This window comes from Triturus cristatus, chromosome 6, assembly GCF_964204655.1.
Source record: "Triturus cristatus chromosome 6, aTriCri1.1, whole genome shotgun sequence".
NCBI lineage: Eukaryota > Metazoa > Chordata > Amphibia > Caudata > Salamandridae > Triturus > Triturus cristatus.
The window spans coordinates 1,138,341,168-1,138,361,530 of NC_140589.1; the positions used below are offsets into that span (position 1 = coordinate 1,138,341,168).

A 20,363-nucleotide genomic window follows, 5' to 3' on the forward strand; every position below is an offset into this window, starting at 1 on the left:
TCTTTGAGGAAAATATTTTAAAAAACTGGATAGGATGACTACTTAACAACTAAATGCACCCACTCATTTGTCTTCTTTGCTTTTCTAAGCACTCTTTAGGTCTGTACTATATTTTTTTCAAATAATTCATACAAAATATACATACATATAGGGGCTTTAGGTCAGCACCAGTCATCCACTTGAAACTGTCATTCATATTTTACTTCCACCCACTACAGCATATAGCATGGGGCAGAGGGGCTGCCAACTTTATTGATTGACTTGCTTCGCATTGAGAAACTACACACAGCCTATGCACATTGTTCACACCCACCTAAAATAGTTCCTTTCTCTTCGGTGCAAATTTGGTTCAAAATGTGTTTTGTTTCATTCATATACATTGACTTTAAATACCAGCTATTCATTTTGCTTGCACTTCATGTGCCCAGTTAGATGGTGATTTAGTTTCCATATCCTTTTAGAAGTTGCTTTTATCATGTGTTTAACTGGCAGTGCAACATTGTAGCTGCCTGCGATTTCTTTGCTATGTTGGGTGGTGATTTATTCTTGTTTCTTTAACAATTACTTATAATTAAATGCAAGGTTCAAATAAAAGCTTTTTTTAAAAAAAAAAAAAAACATAACAAGTAACACTGCTACATCAGTGATTTTTTTAAATTTTACATTGCTGATGGCAAGGATTTGATGGTCAGGTTGAGGTGGCTGCACTTTTTTTTTTCTCTGAAAAAGACTATGCTTGCAATAAAATTAAAAAAAATAACCACCACGCCAAGGCCAGATCTATTGGATTTGCCAATGCTTGTTGTAAAGTGAGCTTCTACCTAGTTCACACTTTTTGGCCACCCACTTTCGAGCTTTACAAAATATAGAGTTGATCGAATGGAACTGCCCTTGTCCATAATCTGCATACTCGCTGTTTTAAGTTTTTAAAAAATGTTGTTACCTGCTGGCCACATTTGATTTGCATATCTTTGTAGCTTATCTGGATTCTTTTAGTTGGATGCATTCATTTGGAAATTAACATTTGTTCTCCTGAATCATGATACCTGCTGCAGCTACTCAATGTATGTATCACTCTCAGCTTTCTTTTCGCATCCAACTATTTGCTTTTCGAGGTTTTCCTATATTCCTTCACTATTTGCCTGGTTCCTCGGTTAAAAAGGCTCACTTGCAGAATTAACCTGATTCCCATGTGCTCAGTCCCTCTGTAGTGGCCTTGGAAGTTGGTCATCCACAGCCACCACTTTTGCTGAAATTCCTTGAAATTAATTCTGCCTCATTCCTTTTCTACAAGTGTAGCCTGAACACATCTGGCTGCCTCTGCTTGATGTCTGCTGTAGATATGTATTTCATGTATTGATTATAAATGAACAAGTATAGATGACAGGACTCTTCTTGTCTTATCAATGACCTCAACATAATGACCATGCGTGTATCACCATGAAACATATTTGTGCAGAATTGCAATATGGACAATAATCTATTCTGGTAAGGAATGTAATATAGATGGTACGCGCCACCATTTCTTCAACGTCAGGAAAGTATGCTGGAAGAAAACTTACGTCTGGGATGTTAATGTTAATGTCTCCTTCGACTTCCCTGTAAAAAGTGAGAAACAAAGCAAGATTGAGAATATTGTGAAATGGTTCAATACAATGATCATAAATGTTCAGTGAACAGTAGCAAATGATCAGCTTTGAAATGCAGATATCAAAGTGTTCAGGAGGACCTCATCTACAAGTTCTTAGTTACAGATGTCTTCTGCACTCATATTGAATAGTAAATACCCATTTACTGAGATTCCCTTCAAAATCTTTCTCCTAGCCATGGACTGGCTGACTGACATGCCCACAACGACTCCCTTGTTGAAACTACCAGGATCACAAAACGCAGAACATTTAGTTATGCCTGCAATGAATAAGAAATATTTATACAATGCGCTAAAGTCAGTTACGGTAATCACTCAGGCAATAATTTAACAGTTGTGATTAAAATTCTATTCTGAAAGAAATAGATGTCCTCTGTGACAAACGTGAATAAAAATAGGTCTTCCTAGATGGCAGTTTGATAGAGTGCATAGATACACTACTGATATATTAGGTTTGTGCCCCAGCCTTGGCCACCAGGTATGTCTATCACGTTCAGAATCTAGACTGACTTGACTGGCCTAGAGCTACCAAATGGCTAATAGATCTACTCTGCAAAAATGGTTCACCTATGAGACATTTAAGAAGATTTCTATCCTGGAATATAATAATTTCTTTTTGTGAATACCACTGCAGGTCAATATAATAACATTTCAGATCTGGTGTTAGTTCACTGATATCGATGTGAGTTTATGGCAGTGGAACATTGAGTTCCGGTGCGGTCTCTCGTGAAGCTGCATTTGTTTGTTAACGATTCCCAAAATGTGTCTTAAAAAAACTTTCATGCTTATATCTTCCGCTGTGCATGAGACTGTTAAGAATATGCGATGTAATTTGTTTTGAGGTTACAATAATGTGAATGTATTTGTAATAGCAGAATTTTGTATGGACAGCTTCTGAGATTACCTTGAATTGAGCACTGTTTGATAAGATGGTGGGTGCATTAAAACAATTGCTTGATTAAAAAAGCAATGACAGACATGATGGTCTGCTGACCTCAGCAGGCCACCATCCCTGTGATGGCTGCGATTCCTAATGGGTCTCATATTGAGATATACTGCATTAATATTCATGAGGTAGGTCGATTTGCGACGTACTTTGAATCGCTAATGGGGGATAAAGCATTTCACACATTTGGAATACTGATTTCCTAAATGTGATTCTGAGTTAAAAGCAATTAGAATAGCTTTATTCCTAATGTTAGCACATCTGGCCCTTTGTACATTTCACCAATTTAACACACAGCGCCACTGATGTCCCTCATAGTGTGTAGAAATTGTCATGCATGTCGTGCTGGGAAACCCAGACCAACTACGAAAGGCGAGAGATGCTATTAAGAGAAAGGAGCTTCAAGCATATAGAAAGACAGTGAGAGGAATTTGCGCCATATTGTCAACCAGTCAGGAGCTTAAAAGAAAGTGCTTGATATGTTTAGCTTTATTTAAATATTGTGCACAATTATGGTAGTGTTGTACTCTTGCTTACGAATTATTTTGTGCAACATGTATTAAAAAAAAAACCCCAATACATTTCTTTATTTTTATTTACAACTCAAATGGAGACAGATTCCTCGCCCTGAGGATTATCACATCGCTTTTCCTGCTGGAATCTGAATGTTTGTGTGTAACAAGGCAGGCAGCAGAATGGTGGTCAAGCCGGTGGCTACATGGGGCCCTTGCAGACCATGGCCGTGTCATACATCAAAGGTGAGCGCTTGCACGAGACAGTGTGCAGGGAATGTGTGTGGCAAATACATAGCCATTCTAAGAGCCAGGGGTGTAACAAAGGCCCCTGCAGCCCCTGCTGTGTGGGGGGTGGCAGGCTTACCCATACTGGAAGAGGCCCCCTCAGCCCCTACTTATGTGAGTGTGAGGGACCCTTTAGCATATCTAGCGCAGGGTCCCCTCGCGTTTTGTTACACCACTGATGAGAGCTGCACTAAATTTGCAGGAAGTGGCTGTGACAGACAGATTTACCCTATTTTCGCCTGCTAGGGTTATGCTGCATCTTTGTGGGGTTTTCACTGCATTTACCAGATGCACAGAAATACTCAGATTTGGAGCGTGTTCTGTCGATTTATTTTCCCCATCCCCTCCCCCTCTTAGAGCTGTGTTTGAAGTCAGTTAATTTCTTTTTGGATAAGAATCAATCGGGAGGGAAAAGGCCAGGACAGCTGCATGTAGCTCCTCCTCCTCCTCTGTGTAGTATCGTATGGACCTGTAGCTGTAAATATAGCGTGTGGGAAACATTTCAGAAAAGGTAGAATGGGTTAACCTATTGGGAGAAATGATGTAATTCAGCAGTGATTTTGCAGAAGATAAAGGTGCTTTTTGTAATTTATTTTTATGTTTCCTGCTTTTTAGGTCTCGCCTGAGACAGCGCTTTAGCGCTGCCCTGGCGAGACTTATAGTAAGCGAGTTTTGGAAGTGAAAAAGAGTGCTTTCAGGCCTCCAAATACAGTGCATGTGCGTCGGCCGGGCGCGCGCACCATTTGGAGGCCTGAAAGCACTCGTTTGCTTTCACTTTCGCGGGCCGCACGGTGATCGCGATTGCGATCACTTTCACACAGTGCATGCGGCGCGCGCACCATTTGGCAGCCTGCGGCGGGGCAGAATCTCCTCATTTCCCAGTAGGCTTCTGTAGCCCTGCACAGGATCCCTGTGCTAAAAGGAAAATGATTCTGAACTTCAGTAATGTAACTAGTGCTCATGTGAAGCGGTCCAATACCTTCAGGCTGAGTTTTGCGCTGTATAAAACTGCAGCAAAATGGCCTGTGAATGTCTAATAAGTGGGATATGTACATGGGGCATAGCTAATTAGAAGGGAGGGGCCTTGTATATCTATCGAATGGATTTAACTTGTGATACTTGTCGATATATAGCTTAACATTCTACATTTGAATATTGATTCTTTTAAAATTACAGACAAAACTATTGTTGGATTTTATTATAGTGCACTTTACAAATGCATGATCTCGCTGCGGTTCACAATGTTATGCAATTTTTTATTATTCAGAATATAACGAGCATGATAGCTCCTAGACGTAGTCCCTCGCCACAGAGGTATGAGGCGCTCTGCTGTTCATGAGTATGAATCCAAGGAAGACTGATTAAACCATCCTCCTTCCCAGGTAGGTAAACTGACTACCATCAGACTGAGTGCCTTTCATTTGGGTAACATTAGTATCTGCTATTTACAGCGTTTCGAAACCACATGAATGCGGTATCAAGCGCTGTGTGAAAAACAATATTATTTTTATCTTATTAATATCACTACCACCCCTGCCCGACCCCTCACCTGACCAATCTTCGCATCGCACGTGTAGTTGGGTACAGCGCATTTAAGGGTTGGAAAAGTCATGTTCGCACCCACCCTCCCACCAACTCCGTCTCCCTAACAGTCAGTCTCCCGCCTCGCATCGCTGGCCTGTCTCAGAATAGAGTCTGTGAACGCCCAGTTTCTGCCTGTTGGGAACAACAGGGGCGCTGCAAGTGTCGAAAACATAAACAAGGCAAGCTGTGGGGGCCTCGGAACACATTGGGAACTAAACGAGCAGCCTTTTGGAGCCCGCGGGGTGCTACGCGTGTGGAAAACATAAACAAGAGAGAGCGTGGGTCCTCAGAACAGAGCTGGGAAATAAATATACGAGCTGTCCCTTTAAGCAGCTGGGTTGGTTGGTGCACGTGTTTAGACCAGCGCGGAGGTCTCAGAATATATTTAGAACAAGGACGCTAAGCTTAGTCTCACCCAGACAGAAACGAAAACAACCAAACGAAAAGGTCTGTGCAGGTTTTTTGTAATAGCAGGTCCGCCAGGCACACAGAGCGTAAACAGGGCAGGCACTTGCATCACACGGGGGTAAAACTGGAAATTCGGGCTCCGGGCTTCGAGGCCAATGAAAACGGGCGCCCTGGGAAGGAGTCTGCTGACATCCGGACGCCTCAGTCGTTATATAGTATGCATATGGAAGCTGCAGAGCTTGGTCAGCTTTGATACAGTGCTTAATTTGAGTAGGTGGTTTCTTTTGTTCAGCGCCAGCACTTAATTGTCAGCACAGGCTGTAATGATAGTCCACCACATGGCAGAGTCAGTCAAACGTCAGGAAACAAATTAAAGATGCGCTCCTTTTATTCCACAAAACATTGTAAGGCCTTCAAGACAGGCATACTATATAGAATGTAAAGGGGTCTTCATCTGTATAGTCGAGGAGATTACAGGACATTCTCCTAATGCAAAACAGATGTTTGTGCCTGGCGCGAATCTGCATCATGGTGAGGGATAAGCTCACAAGAGCTATGTGAATGTGTATGGCGTCATCATTAAACACAAGATAATATTTTTGAATTATTTAACAGAACTAAAATGATTCACGTTATTACCTTTTGGTTGACAATGATCCAACTTCGATGACAGGATATATGTTAATCTTACGAGACTTTTGTTTAGTTATCCTTAACTATTTATTTATTTTCCTTTTACCTCTTACTTCAGAAGTGACCTACAGTTTGTTTTACAAGCTTAGTATCCTGCTGTGTGCTGATTTGCATCTCACAGATGCTGCAGAGCAAAAGATTACGATCTTTGCTACAAGGCTTATTGGAACTGAATTAGCTTGTCCTGGTTTTCTTTCGCAAGTGGCGAAACGTGCTAATGTTTCACACTATAGCAGACTTGCAGTCTCCTTTTTTTCCTAAACAAATGCCAGTACATTACAATATATGAATACACTTACGAAACCAACGTGTAAGCAAATATATTTTAAAAGAAAGTTTAAAGCGTATTACAAAGAAAACCATTATTGATTTTTAACGGTACAACTTTTATTTGTGTGTAGCTTTAAGCACGTAGCTACAGTTGCTTTTTAAGTGGGTAATTTGTAAGAAAAAACAATTGCCTGTGTTTTCATCATTTAGCAACTTTACACAATAAATGCAGCTTTACACACAAGTGGTCAAGATGCACTGTCATGGCGCTTCCTTTCTTTTGTTTACACTTTTGGGCGTATTCCTGGGCACAAAAACAAAATGCCCACCGGATGCGTTCTTGTCTTTCATCACCTGTGCTGTTTTTATCAATTTCGAAGGCAGTCTAGCAGCTAGGGCAACCGCCGTTACAAAACAGGTTTCTATATGAGACTTGTGTACATTATAATAATGTACCCGAAATCGTGAGCATGTAAGACGAAAAATGTTTATAGAATCATTACACTTCCCAGCCTTGGTGCAACACTATCAAACGATATTCAAATTCCTAGTGCTGCTAAATGGGTAGGCGCCTTTCCATCCATCTCCTGCAGCCCATATGGTCTTTGGGGTCCCCAAATCAATTCCGTAGGTAAACCATTAATATCACTTAGTGTCTACACAGTGGGCAAGTAGAAGAACAAGCATTTGCAATGCAATAGGTCGCGCAATTACGCGGGTTTAAGCTGTTGCATTGTAAATGACAATGCCTTTTATTTATGTTTTAATAAGCAAAACAAAAAAAGGCATTGTCATTTACAGTGCCAATAGCTCAAACTCGCGTAATTGCGAGACCTATTGCATTGCAAATGCTTGTTGATGTCTATGCAGTTAAACCGCTCATGGAAAAAACATTGGCAAGGCCAATAGTTTTTGCCTATGCAAAATCTATTAACTTTGTCAACGTTTTTCTACATGTTGTGCAGCAGTTGACTGCTGTGGAACATGCCTTAAAGGACATTAAAAACGCTACGACGTGGTCAAAGCTGGTCACATCACTTAGCACTTTTTTTTTTTTTTTTTACTTTAAGCCATGTTACACAGCAGGTCAACTGCTGACCACCATGTAAAAAAAATTGACAAAGACAATAGATTTTCCATAGGCGAAACCCATTGGCTTTGCCAATGCTTTTTTCCCCCACACACTTATTCATGATTTCCAGCAATATTTCTGCTTTAGGCGATCGTCTGGTAGTCTGTGGAAACACCACTAGCAGCACATTTCCACAGTCAATTTAGGGGACAATAATGAGCTCTAATACCACCTGAAAATCTGCAGATGTAGTAAAGGTTTTCACGATTTAAAGTCATAGTTTAAAAGTAGCAGCCTGCACTCATTTTGAAATGTGTAAATTAAGCTGGTAACTCAAGACAAAGTCTCTAATGTTAAGAAACTGTTACTGGGGTTTTAGGTTTAGGTAACGGCGCCACAGGGAAACTTCACATATGTTATCTATTTGCTTAAGTAATATGACGGTGCTAGAAGGTGGGAAGTACCGCCCGACTTCCCAGAAAAGAGAGCCTTAGCTCTAAACAGTTTTGTAATCAGTCCTTAGCACACGTCCTTTTCTATCAAACATCAAGTTATCTCGTGTTTACACAATGACAGTACAAATCAGTAGGCAAAAGAAATAGATTAGTCTCCTCTTATGGGTGGTTCTTTATTCGTTAGGTGTCTTCCATGCGATACACAACATCCAGCCGACACGTGTTTCGTCGCAACAGGGGAAAATTAGTCCCGCGACTTTTTCAAGGCTATTCTTTGTTTGGTAAGTATTTTTATTAAGTGGTGATAATTCCAAACCACCTATGGTTTCAGTAGTGGTGGCATCAAATTCTTCCTCAGTATTTGTTCAATGGTCAGGTTCAATACAGTTATATTTCCAGTACTTATTAGACTGAAAAACGAGCCGGAATAGTGCCCGTCACTGGTTTCCCGTTCGATGCATTCTGCATCGCTTTGGTATCCTGCTCTATTTTGAATAATAACTTCCGCTACATTCTCAGGGAATTCTGGATTGACAAACACGGTCGGAGAGCTTGCCTTTGTTTCTCCAGTGTGAATTCCTCGCACCGTGATGCCAGTATGTTTATGATTTGGCCCATCACTGGTCGTTTTGATTCCCCTTCTGCTTCATTATAAGCCCTCCACCCACCATCCGAGCGCACACAGCCCCTGCAGCAGTGGGTTTTTATTTGATTTATTTTAGCCCTTTGATGCGCCCTTCCACATAAACGCAGCATTTCCCTATTTGCAGGAAGGCCCCCAAACATGCTGCGTCACTTTGGTATCCTGCTCTATTTTGAATACCAGCTTCCACTACGTGCTCAAGGAATTCTTCATTTACAAATAGGGTACATTTGTAGGGCAATTTGTAGGTTCTTCTCAGCATCGCCAGTGACTGGCATTGGCGTTTAAAGGATTGTGTTTTCCTCCACGTGTGCTGGCTCGAGATAAACCATGCCCACTACAGCGTGAAATATTTTGAAAGGTGCACAATTTCTTCAAAACATCAGCTGCATGCTTCAGCTTAATCTCCCGCTCCCTCTTGTGTGTGTAAAATGTATTTCCAGTTGATTTAAACTTCCGGTCTGTGGGCCTTTGTCTGTGCTTAAGAGATTGTTGTACTCCTTGTAATAAAAGTCATGATATTTCCAAGTTCTAATTCAAAAGTAAGCCTGAAATATTATTTGCTTCTCCTTATTAGTTACTTAGATCTCATAATTTAACCCTAGGAATGCAAATGGCACTGATGGGAAAGGTCACACTAAAGATAGGTAAAGCAGAATAAACCATTTCACCCCTGACCTCCATCTTACATTTTTCTGTTTTCCCATATTCGTGGCTGCATAACTCAAGACTCTTTCAGTGTTGTTAGTGATGAGCCATAATAAAGCTGTGCAAGTGCTTGCATTCGTCTTCAGCTCCTAATGAGTTACTAGGTGTTAGTTCAAACATTCAAGGAAGAAACTTGCAAAGTCCCTTCTAGTGCAGCCATTAAAATTACCTGTCATCAATCTTGGAATAGACAAGTGGCAGGAAACTGGGCAAATGTGGATATGAAATCAAGAAACACAAATAGTTGTTAACATTTTAAACAGTACACCTGTCTGGAAAGCTTTACAAGCAGTATGCTGAAACTGTCCGCATTCCTATAATGGATCAGATGGTGCATAGTGGAACATTAGGAGGGCAGGCAATTACATCTGACATCCGTGGTCTGGTATTTCCCAAAATGTTTTGCCTTCATACTGTCAGTTTTGGTGAATTTGTTTTTTGTTGGCTTTAGGACTGTGCACACTTTACCAATGTGAACCACTACTAAAGGCTTATGCTCTTTCCTTCAAACATGGTAACATTGCCTTACACCGAATTAGCAAATGTAATTACTTGTAAGTCCTTAGAAAACTGGTACTACTTTTACCCATGCCCTGCAGCACTCATTGTACCACCCACAAACGTAGCTATCACCGAGGCCTGCTGCTGCAGCCTTTATTGCAGTTTTAAACTGCCATTTCAACCTGACAAACTAAACCTTTTGCCAGCCCTAAACCTATCCTTTTTAATGCATATTAGTCACCCTAATGCATGCTCTATAGTCACATAAGGCAGGTTGCATAGCATTTAACAAGCATTTTCAATGCAATAGGTCTTTATTTGTGTTTTCAAAACCTGCAAGTGGTGCGTAAACACACACTTTGTACTTGTAGTCGTTGCTTATGAGAAGCAAAGTTGTCCTTTTTGACTGTTAGCCTTGCTTCTCGAAAGCAAGGACTATAAGTACAAAGTGCATGTTTACGCACCGCTTGCAACTTTTCAAAACATATTAAAAAAGCATTATCATTTACAATGCCAAAAGCTCAAACTCTCGAAAATGCGAGACCTATTGCATTGCAAATGCTTGTTTTCCTTTGCCATGCCGGCTGCCAGTCCAGCATGATGCTGCAGCCCTAGCAGAGAAATGGAACATTCGTTTCCCATGCACAGCCTCTTACAGTAGTGCTCACTGTGTAGGAGGATCGTGTTGGCCACATGATGTTATTTTTTTCTAGCAATGGCTGCCGGTCTTGAGTCCTTCTGATGGCCACCTCTTCAGCCTCCCAGGCACCTTACCAGAGCTGTCACATTGTTGGTGGGTCTGCAAACTGACCCCCAGGAAAAGACTATAGTCAACTTACTTCTCAGAGCTTATTTCACGTGTGTTTATTGTGGGGGCATGTGGGGGTGCACAAGTGCTTAATTTGAGCCAGTGGTTTCCTGTGCCTAGCACTGGCATTTAATTATCAACACCAGGACTTAAAACAGCCAACCACATGATGGCTTAAAACCGCCAACCACATGATGGTGCTGTTCGTCCAATTTTAAGATGAACACAATAGTTGTTTAATAATTTGATATACATTAAAAATGACATACCTGTCAACCAAAGCTATAAAAATAGCTTGGGTGGCAGGTATTGCTAATTGTTAATGTGTACAAACTTTAAATTGTCATTAGTAGCACAACGGGTGGTGCAAGCTGCTTTGGTCTCCTGACAAGGACCCTGGCACTTATTTATTTACAAATGAAGTACCTCTGGAGCACTATGCGCGGTCCTGGTGTGCACATGTTGTACTTAAAACTGCAACCAGACCTGACAATACCACCAGTCACTGCCAGCAAGTCCTGTCGACCCACCCAACGACAGCCACTGGCTCCTCAGTTCAGCAACTAGCTGTAAGAGAGCACTGCAGGCCTCCTGACCCCCGGGACTAGAGAAAAGCAGGCGACAGCAATTTATGACAGTGTGAGGTCGATATCCTCCTGGTACCGGACCTCAGCATTGGAAAGGCTATCCATTCAGTGTGGTAAGAACCTCCTCAGATTTTTATGATGATGGGGAAATTCTTGATAAGTAGTGTAGCAACCTACTGCAACATTTGGCAACTAGCTAAATGGGTTGTGGCCAGTGAAGGGGGGAAGGCTGCCTGTCTTATTAGATGCTTTGTTGCAGAGGGTGGCTAGGCTCTCAGTGTCAGATCATGGCACCAATGACTGTAATGTGAGATCCATCATCTACAGCTGCCTAATTGCTACCTGACGTTTGTAAAACTTTCCTTGAGTCCTAACTGTTTAACACTAAACACATTGCATGGTGGGACTTGTAAGTTTCAGTTTCAAAAGACCTTTATTCGAATTTGTTAAAATTCATAAAAGTACCGACACATCATATACATACACATAATACAAAACAATTAAATAAGTTACACTTCATAGTGACAAGACAATTCATACAAAAAATAGACAGTAAATTCCATTAACTTATAAGGTTTAAGCAGTAGTATTTTTTGACTGGATCTGATTACAAGGACTTTCCATGGTCTTACGTGCACGTATGGCTAGTCTTAGAAAAGTGCTAGTGCGAAACGTCAATTCATCATGGTCCAGGGTGAGCAACAGCATATAGGATTCCTGGAGAGTAAGAGGTCTGAGCTTTCTAAAATATGGGAATAAAAGCCATTTGGTATATCTCACATAATATTTACAGAAAAACAAAAAGTGCCAATCATCTTGAGTGCTTGTGCCGTCACAGGGGCAGGGAGTAAGGGCAGTATGATGTAGATACCCCAAAGGAAAAGAAAGCAGAAATTTAACAGTTCCTGCCCTTAGACGAAACAATAAAGATCTTTCCCAATTCGACATAGGCAGTAATAAGTAGGATGGCATAGTTTGCATACAGAGACCATTACCAATGTATTTTTTGACCCCTGATTTCTGTAGTTCAATTCCAAGCCGTTCATTACGATAAAGTGCATAGAGTGCCTTTTGAACCTCATGTTTGTCCTTTGGTTCAATAGCCGTTGGCTCTGTAAACAAAATACCTCTTCCAATTTCATTAAATATTTTAAAAACTTCTTTAAACCAGGGGATCTGTATGCCTTTATCACTATTGAGGCAGTCCCTAATGATGTTTTGCGTAAGGGCAGCAGCCTCATTCCTCCAGATTCTAATCCAGAAGAGTGCTGGTCTTGCTTTAATAAAGTCGTTTATGAATGGGAGGTTAAGTTCGTTATGACAGATGAAATTGGAAGAGGAAATTGGTGCTCCCAGCAGTTTCCTGCAAAAGCGGTTTTCCTCTCTTTGGATACCAATGCTGCTGGCCGATCCCCAAACTTCAGCTCCATACGTAGCAACAGGGGAACACTGTAATTTAAAAATTTTAAGAATAGCTTTAGTGGCGCCAATTTTCTTGGGGCGTGGGAGACTCAGGACGGAGTTGTTGGCTTTCGAGAACTTGCTCGTGGCGTGGGCCACATGCCCACTCCAGGAGCCGTTCGCAGCGAAAACCAACCCCAGATAAGGGAACTTATGGACAGATTCAAGTTTATCTGTTCCAATTTGAATAGTGCCGAGTTTCCTTTTGCCTGGCCCACAAGGCATAATAAAGGACTTTTTAAAATTAACTTTTAGATCCAGTCCCTCCATAAAATTTACAAAACTATGTACAAGCAGACGTAAGGCGTTTGGTGTGCGTGCCATAAGGACAGCGTCGTCTGCATATAAAAGTACGGGCAGGGGATTTCCTAAAATGATTGGGACATCGGGGGTGGCTTTCTTTAAACAGTTGGACAGGCCATTGATATAAATGATAAACAGCAGGGGTGCTAAAACGCACCCCTGTCTCACCCCTCTCCCTATCTTAATGGCTCCCGATACCTCTCCGCCCATACCAATACGTACCCGAGCTTTCAAGTCGGTATGGAGATAGGCTAAGAATCTAACAAGAGTGGCATCGAGGCCATTTGACAGGAGAGTTAACCACAGCTTGGATCTATTCACAAGATCGAATGCGGATGAGAGATCCATAAAAGCTAGGTAAACGGGGGATGAGCGGGCAATGCAGTATTTATCTATTATCAATTTTAAGTTTAGGCATTGCTCGACTGTTCCAACCCCACTCCTGAACCCCATCTGGCAGGGGTCTAAGAAGTCAGAATCAGATGCCCATAACAGTACCCTGTTATAAATTATTCGTCCTAGTATTTTTAGAGTATTGTCCAGAAGGGAGATGGGACGATAGTTTACTGGGTCAGACCTGTCTCCCTTTTTATAAATGGGGACAATAATACTGGTAGCCCAGGTAGCAGGCATAGCTACATGTGGAAGACTATTAAAAATATTTAAGAGTATTGGAGTCCAAAGATCAACGTTAAATTTGAGGATATCTATAGGGAGGCCATCTGGCCCGGGCGCCTTGTTGCCTAGGCTCTCTTTAATGGCTTTCCTGACTTCTGAGTCAGAAATCTCTAAGCCTGCTGTTTGGTTCGAGTTGGGGAGGGGTTGCTCATCGGAGGGGGCAGCATAAATATTAGTAAAATGAGTCTCCCAAGCTGTACTGGTTATGTTACAACTAATTTTAGTAAGTTCTTTGCCCATTTCCCTCGTTCTCCTAACCGCCGTCCAAAATGGGCCGCTGCCTCCCAGGTTGGCGCTGATAACCAGCTTGTCCCAGTGATCGGAGAGCAAATTTGCCTTCCTTTTCGATGTTTTGTCTTTATAGTTTTTCCTAGCGGCTCGAACAGCGTCCTTACACCTGGGGTTGGCAGAGAGGGCCTTTCTTAACTCTCTATTGGCCACGGAGCAAGATGTATCGAACCACCGTGGCTCTTTATGGTCAGTAGAGAGTGGGACTGACAGGAGAGTTTTTATATTGGTGCATAAAGCTTCAAAATCAGTAATCAGTTTTTCCTTATTTGTGTTGGGTGAGGAGAGACATTTCAATAGATCCGGATATACCACCTGAATCGTGTCTATAATGGCCCCACAATCAATTCCTCTCCATTTAAGGCGAAGGCCATCAATTGAGGGTGTGATATCCCTAGCTCCATTTAAATTCATAAAAATCGGACTGGGTGCGAGGTTAAAAATAGCAAACAAAGGATTATGATCGCTGAAGGACGTTTGCACCACAGAGGATTTGATTACGCAGTCAATTAACACAGATGATGTAAAAATGTAATCGATAATTGAACCGTTATCCCTGCCCTTAAACGTCGGGGCATAAGGAAAATTCATATCATACCCTACGCTCATTACATCAACAAGATTAAAATCAGAGAGTATACTAATCAGTTCCAAGCCCCTGCGGTCATTACAGTGATCAAAATTAATGGATCCATAGTTATCTATAAGTTTCACATTAAAATCTCCCCCGATCAGAATACTAGTCTTAATATCTACTGACATGGAACAATCAATTATATTTAAAACCTTAGATAAGGCAACAAAATTTTTGTTCGGTACACCGTTAAAATCATTATTGTAAAAATTGATTAAATAAATTGTGGTCTTTGATTTCAATTTATATTCCAAGATTTGAATATTGGAATTAGCTAGGTTATCTGACTCCAAAACATTAACTGTACCACCTGCTAAGATTCTGATCCCCATAAAGAGTCCACCCACCGCTCGGCCGAAACTGGGTTTTAAAGCCGTCAGGCTGAAACAATGGTAGCCTTCGATGTACAGGTTATCAACAGCCCAGGTCTCTTGGAACATGAGTATATCTATGTCCTTAATTAGTTCTGTCCAGACAGGATCAGAGAGCTTGGGTTCTAAACCTGCAACATTCCAGCTTAGGATTGATAGGCCGTGTTTAAACCCCTGATTAATAAATGTGCACCTAGTATTCCCCTTATCATAAAAAGTTAATTCTTTTGAAATGGCCGGAGTACTGTCCGACAATATGATTTCTGGAAGTACTGTTTTAGCGTGGAGTGATGCAAGTGAATTTGTAGTTGTGGCATCCTCTTGGTTACAGGCTTTTGCATTCTTGCATGATTCATTATTGAGGGGTATGCTCAGTCAATCCTGTTCGTCTAATGATGATAGGTAGTCGAACCGATTGGAAGTTGGGATGTTGTACATTGGCCTGACTTGTGTTGTCTGTGCAAACTGGGGTGGGTTAGGGATTGGATAAAACCTATCCCTGTGATTGCTCTGACGCATAGTTGGGGCTTGAAAATGTTGTGGATGGTTGGGGGTAAGAATTGGCATTAGAGGTTGTGGATGCCAATTGAGGTTGTTGAAAGAGGCGGCATTTAAGTTCTGGTTTTGGGCAAAAAAGGGTGATTTAACCCTTGCACCAAAATTCATCTCTTGGTATGGGTTAGTGGGGAAGTTATTGGGAGGGTTAACCGTGGCTTGTTCTGGAGATATCAAGTGTCGATAAAAATATCCTAAGGGAAGGAGCGTGGTGTTAAATTCCCATGGCGATGGTAAAGGGGCGTTAGCTAATGTTTTCTCTGCCCAATGTGGTTTTCTAAAACTGACAATGACACAGTCGCCCTCAAATTTTTTCCTAAGGGGTCCAATCCAACCCACCCGCTGTGTGTTAATAATCTCCCTTGCACCATCAATCGGATAATTGCAGTTGGTAATTAGCCAGTGCAGGGTTTTATTTTTGAGTGATGTGGGATTTTCATCCTGATCCTCTCTTAGTTTGGTAACGTTTACTAACACTAATACATATGCACCGCATTCCGGAGGAAGATTAATGCGGGCCGGAACTTGTCTGGGCGGTTTTGGGATAGGTTGGGGCAAGGTAGGATTGCTTGTGGGAATTGAATATGAAGGGTGACCTGTAGTGGACACAGTTGAGAGTGTGGTATTCACGGTGGTATAGATGCCAGGGTCCTTTCTTTTATCCGTAGATTTGCTGTTAGTTTGTGATGTTACTGTTTTTTGTTTTGTAATTGGGCCATTGGCCAGCGCAACAGGTACAACTATATCTACATTATTTGGGGCGACTGGGGGTACTTGTAAAATGGTTGTTTTAGGGCCTGCTATATTGGTGGGGTTACTATTTTCTGTACTGATTGTAGGACCTCCCTTTAGAAAAATCTTAAGAGGGTTGCTCAATTCGTCTAGCAGTTTTTCTAATCGAGCAAGCCTATTTTCGATTGGGGATAAATAAATGCTTAATAAATCCCCCAATCTTTCCAACAGGGGGTCGTATGCCTTATCTATGTTTCCGTTAGTGTTCGTTGTTCTACCCTGCTGAACAGTTTCACTATCGTCCCTCTGAGGTGTTACCGTAACCTTAGTCGCGTTGTGATTTTTGTCAGGGACGGAGTTGGTATTTTTCCCAGGTTTCTTTTGTGCCCGGCCATATTTCCTGATCTTAGTTATCCGGGACTTGGGTACGGGTAACTTCAGTTTTTGAACTGCCCCCTCACGCCTACCTCTAGCATGCCTGGTGTTATCGGCAGATTGTACTTTAGGAGAGGGGTTAATTAGTAAATCTGGCGTTTTTTCCAGGTCTGTGCTAGTGTCGGTATCTGTGTCTAACAGGGGAATTGAGGCGGAGAGGTTAACCTCACTAGGAATGGTATGTATGTCAGCACAAACATCAAGTAGGGGTCTGATGTTATTAGGCATAATTTGTGCAGGTGTAGTGGCGGTAGCAATAAGGCCAAGCGAGGAGCGTTTGGCATGCGCCAAATCTTGTGATACCCTGCGTTCTAGTAGGTTTATGCCCTGGTTGATGGCATCATTGGCCTTAGAAATAAAAAGGTCAATGGGGCCAGTCACAGCGGCAGCAGTTTTGCTGCGGGTGCCTCTTGGAGCCATGCTGACGAATAATAACCCCTGGTCTGCGGTTTGAGTTGTTGCGCAGGACTGCAGATACAAATATTAATGACACGTAGCGAACACTATAGGTAAAAGGCAAATAGTCCCGGAATTAAATAGCAGTACCCACGGTTCCCAAATGAGGAATGGCCAGTGGACCAATGAACAGTACCTTCAAGTTGTAACAAATAGGTGACTGAAAGGAAATGGCCCCGTCCCGGCCTCACTCGGTCCTCTGAGGGCCACAGAGGGCCCGCCCTTTGCCCGGGCTTAGCCCGGCGTCGCCCGCGCGCGTCCCGCGACGCGGAGGGAGCCTCAGCCTTTGAAGCGCCTCCGGGCGCGAATACAAGCGGAAGGCGGAAGTGGCCGCTAGGCAGCCTGGGAGCTGTAGTCTCCCCCTGTCACGGCGCGATAGCGTTGGGCGCCGACAGAGGGGACAAACAGCGTGGGCACCCCAGGAGCGGCTGAGCAGCAAGCAGATCACCAGCGGGACCTCCGGTAAGTAATGACGTCCAGGATTTCACCCCCGCTCCACCGAGGGAGCCTCAGCCTTTGAAGCGCCTCCGGGCGCGAAGACAAGCGGAAGGCGGAAGTGGCCGCTAGGCAGCCTGGGAGCTGTAGTCTCCCCCTGTCACGGCGCGATAGCGTTGGGCGCCGACAGAGGGGACAAACAGCGTGGGCACCCCAGGAGCGGCTGAGCAGCAAGCAGATCACCAGCGGGACCTCCGGTAAGTAATGACGTCCAGGATTTCACCCCCGCTCCACCGAGGGAGCCTCAGCCTTTGAAGCTCCTCCGGGCGCGAATACAAGCGGAAGGCGGAAGTGGCCGCTAGGCAGCCTGGGAGCTGTAGTCTCCCCCTGTCACGGCGCGATAGCGTTGGGCGCCGACAGAGGGGACAAACAGCGTGGGCACCCCAGGAGCGGCTGAGCAGCAAGCAGATCACCAGCGGGACCTCCGGTAAGTAATGGGACTTGTAGTTTTCTCTATACCTGCTGTGTTATGGACATACAAATCCCAGCACGCAAAGTACACTTGGGTAGGGTAAAAATACACGATGTCCAGGCACATTCTTTCCTGAAGGAGATAGTGGGCTGGTTTGTCACTGCACTACTTTGAGGAGGCGCAGGGCATGCCTGACTTTGATGACATAGTTAATGGGTTGGTAATTGCAAAAATGCAAGAACATGAAGAAGAAGGGAGTGATCATCTTAGAAAGAGGAAGTAGTTAAGTCACCTTACTTTTCAGGTGTTTTGCAGCAGTTTCAAGATCTTTTGTAGAGCTTCTCGTTGCTCAATAGCGCTTATTTTATGATATTTATCTCTTTCAATGCACTTCACTTCCAGAAAGAGTCATTCAAGGTGTCACACATTTGATCATGACTTTTCTAATTCAATTATGTGTTCATTTTTACTCTATGGTGCAAATATTCTATGGGACGCTTTTGTTTGGTAAAACTTGGTTGTAAAAATGTTTTATCAAAAAATGTTTTTAAAGAATAAATGCACATGTTACGTTTCCGGCATGAGGCATCATAGTGGTGCAACTCTCATGTGGGACACCAGAGTCGGATAATTCCTGGTTAAAAGGAATTAAAGAAAAAAACGGACATGAATAAAATAAAGAATTACTGTATGTGTGGTATAATTTTATAATTTTTGAACTGGCGGATTAATTACATGGTGAAGTAATTGGCATATATTTTTTGTCCTTCATTGTCTCTATAGAAGAAATCTTTTTATGTGTTTGCCCTGAAGAAGGTAAAAAGTGTGGTGCAGCAGCCAGGGTGCCTGACTACGGACCACGGGGTTCACAGTTCAATTCCCAGCACCGGTGGCAGATCAGCCCAGCACCATGTGACTCTGGGCAATTGTTTGCATAATCTTCCTGAGGGCCCCCAGTGCCGGGAAACCACTTCGGAGGTAGCTGTGCGCTTTACAAATTCGAGGTTATTGAGGTGGAAGAAAATAATACTTTACTGTTCATCAAAATGCTTCATCAACAATTTTATGTACATTTAAATTTGCGATATAAATGTAATGTAGAACATGTAAAGGTGGTCTTACATAAAGGAATTTGTTTTTAGACTCATAGTGATAGTATCATATGTTAAATTGCGACTGAATAGTTGGTGGATTTGTTGTAATACTAAATATTTTTTAATGAAAGCAAATAAGCATATTTTTGCACAATTTCTGTAGTTGATGACATATATTGAAGGACTTTGAATTTAATTGTTGTTTTTATATGTGTTTCTTTTCTCTTTTCGTCGATATCAGAATATGTCCATTTAATTTATCATTTTTAATGTTTATCTTCAAAGTAAGTGCCCACGGTTTTAGTTATATACAATATATGTGAGGAAAGGAAATTTTTTGATTTTCCTTATTTTGTACTATCTTGTCCCTTGTATATTTCATAAGGATGACTCTCTTTTGATTTGAAAACTGTATAGAACAAATGCAAAGCCAGATCTTCTAAAAGGGCATGAGCATGCTTTGCATGAATAGTTAGTTCCCGGTGAAACTGGTGCAAGAAAGAGACAAGTGTAATATCGCGTAATATTCCTATAGGTAAAATGTGCAATTGCAGCAAAATTACACAATTTATGGAGCTTGCACTGTCCTCTTGGTCAAATTCGAACGGTGTGGTGTGCCTCGAATAAACCCTTCATGGAAGGGAGTGCAGAATCCTCTTTGCATTGTAGAAATAATCTTTACTTTGAACAAAAACAACTTTTGTGCCTTGACTGTAACTTTTTGACCCTTACTGTATTGTAGCCTTCTTCTCCGAAAATATCCTCAGGCAGAAGTCGGCTTCCTGGTTCGGCTCGAAGGTGGTGGGGACAAGGACATACTCTCCTGGTGGTAGCTTGAAGCGCTGCGAGATCTCCCTGGTGTTGATGTAGGTCTTGCTTCTTGCCTTAGATTGGTTGTATCTAAAATAGTCTTTGGTCAGTTGATTGTCCTTTCCTGGGCTCTACAAAAGAGAATGAAACAAATGCATTTCAGGAAATTGTCTTCAGAATTTCAAAAATAGAAATGAATTCAGTTACAAACATTTATAAACATAGCAAAGATACAACATACATGTGTCATCAAGTCACGATTTGCTACAGACGAAGGTGTTTCTTTGAGCCGAGTAACAATGCGGTTTCCATGTTTAATTTAGATTTATTCTTGGAATTACAAGTCGGGCAGAGTGGTATCCCTGGGTGGGGTTACTGGCTGCCCCACCTGATCACAAGAAGCCTTGTGTTCTTGTGCCTAGATATTATTTGTGTAACATCAGCCCCAATTTAACAGGCCAGAATATTTTTTGCATATCGGGCAAGGGCTGTGGGCACACATGCAATGAAGCTGCT

The 20,363-nt window shown here is 42.3% G+C and overlaps 1 protein-coding gene and 1 long non-coding RNA gene across 2 annotated transcripts in view; one reads left to right on the forward strand and one right to left on the reverse strand.

Annotated features, from left to right (window-relative positions):
* The window catches only part of LOC146821105 (uncharacterized), a 166,235-nt gene extending 146,880 nt beyond the window's left edge, over positions 1 to 19,355 (forward strand). Inside the window, exons 3-4 of the long non-coding RNA XR_014963101.1 lie at positions 3,212 to 3,352; positions 18,727 to 19,355. This is a non-coding gene — a long non-coding RNA (uncharacterized LOC146821105). The remainder of the gene's footprint in view (positions 1 to 3,211; positions 3,353 to 18,726) is intronic.
* CAPN9 (calpain 9) overlaps positions 1 to 20,363 on the reverse strand; it is a 361,781-nt gene that overhangs the window by 116,145 nt on the left and 225,273 nt on the right. The window contains exons 11-12 of the mRNA XM_085612050.1: positions 19,770 to 19,978; positions 1,563 to 1,599 (exon numbers count right to left, since the gene is read on the reverse strand). Coding sequence (XP_085468176.1) covers positions 1,563 to 1,599; positions 19,770 to 19,978 — 246 coding nt within the window. The remainder of the gene's footprint in view (positions 1 to 1,562; positions 1,600 to 19,769; positions 19,979 to 20,363) is intronic.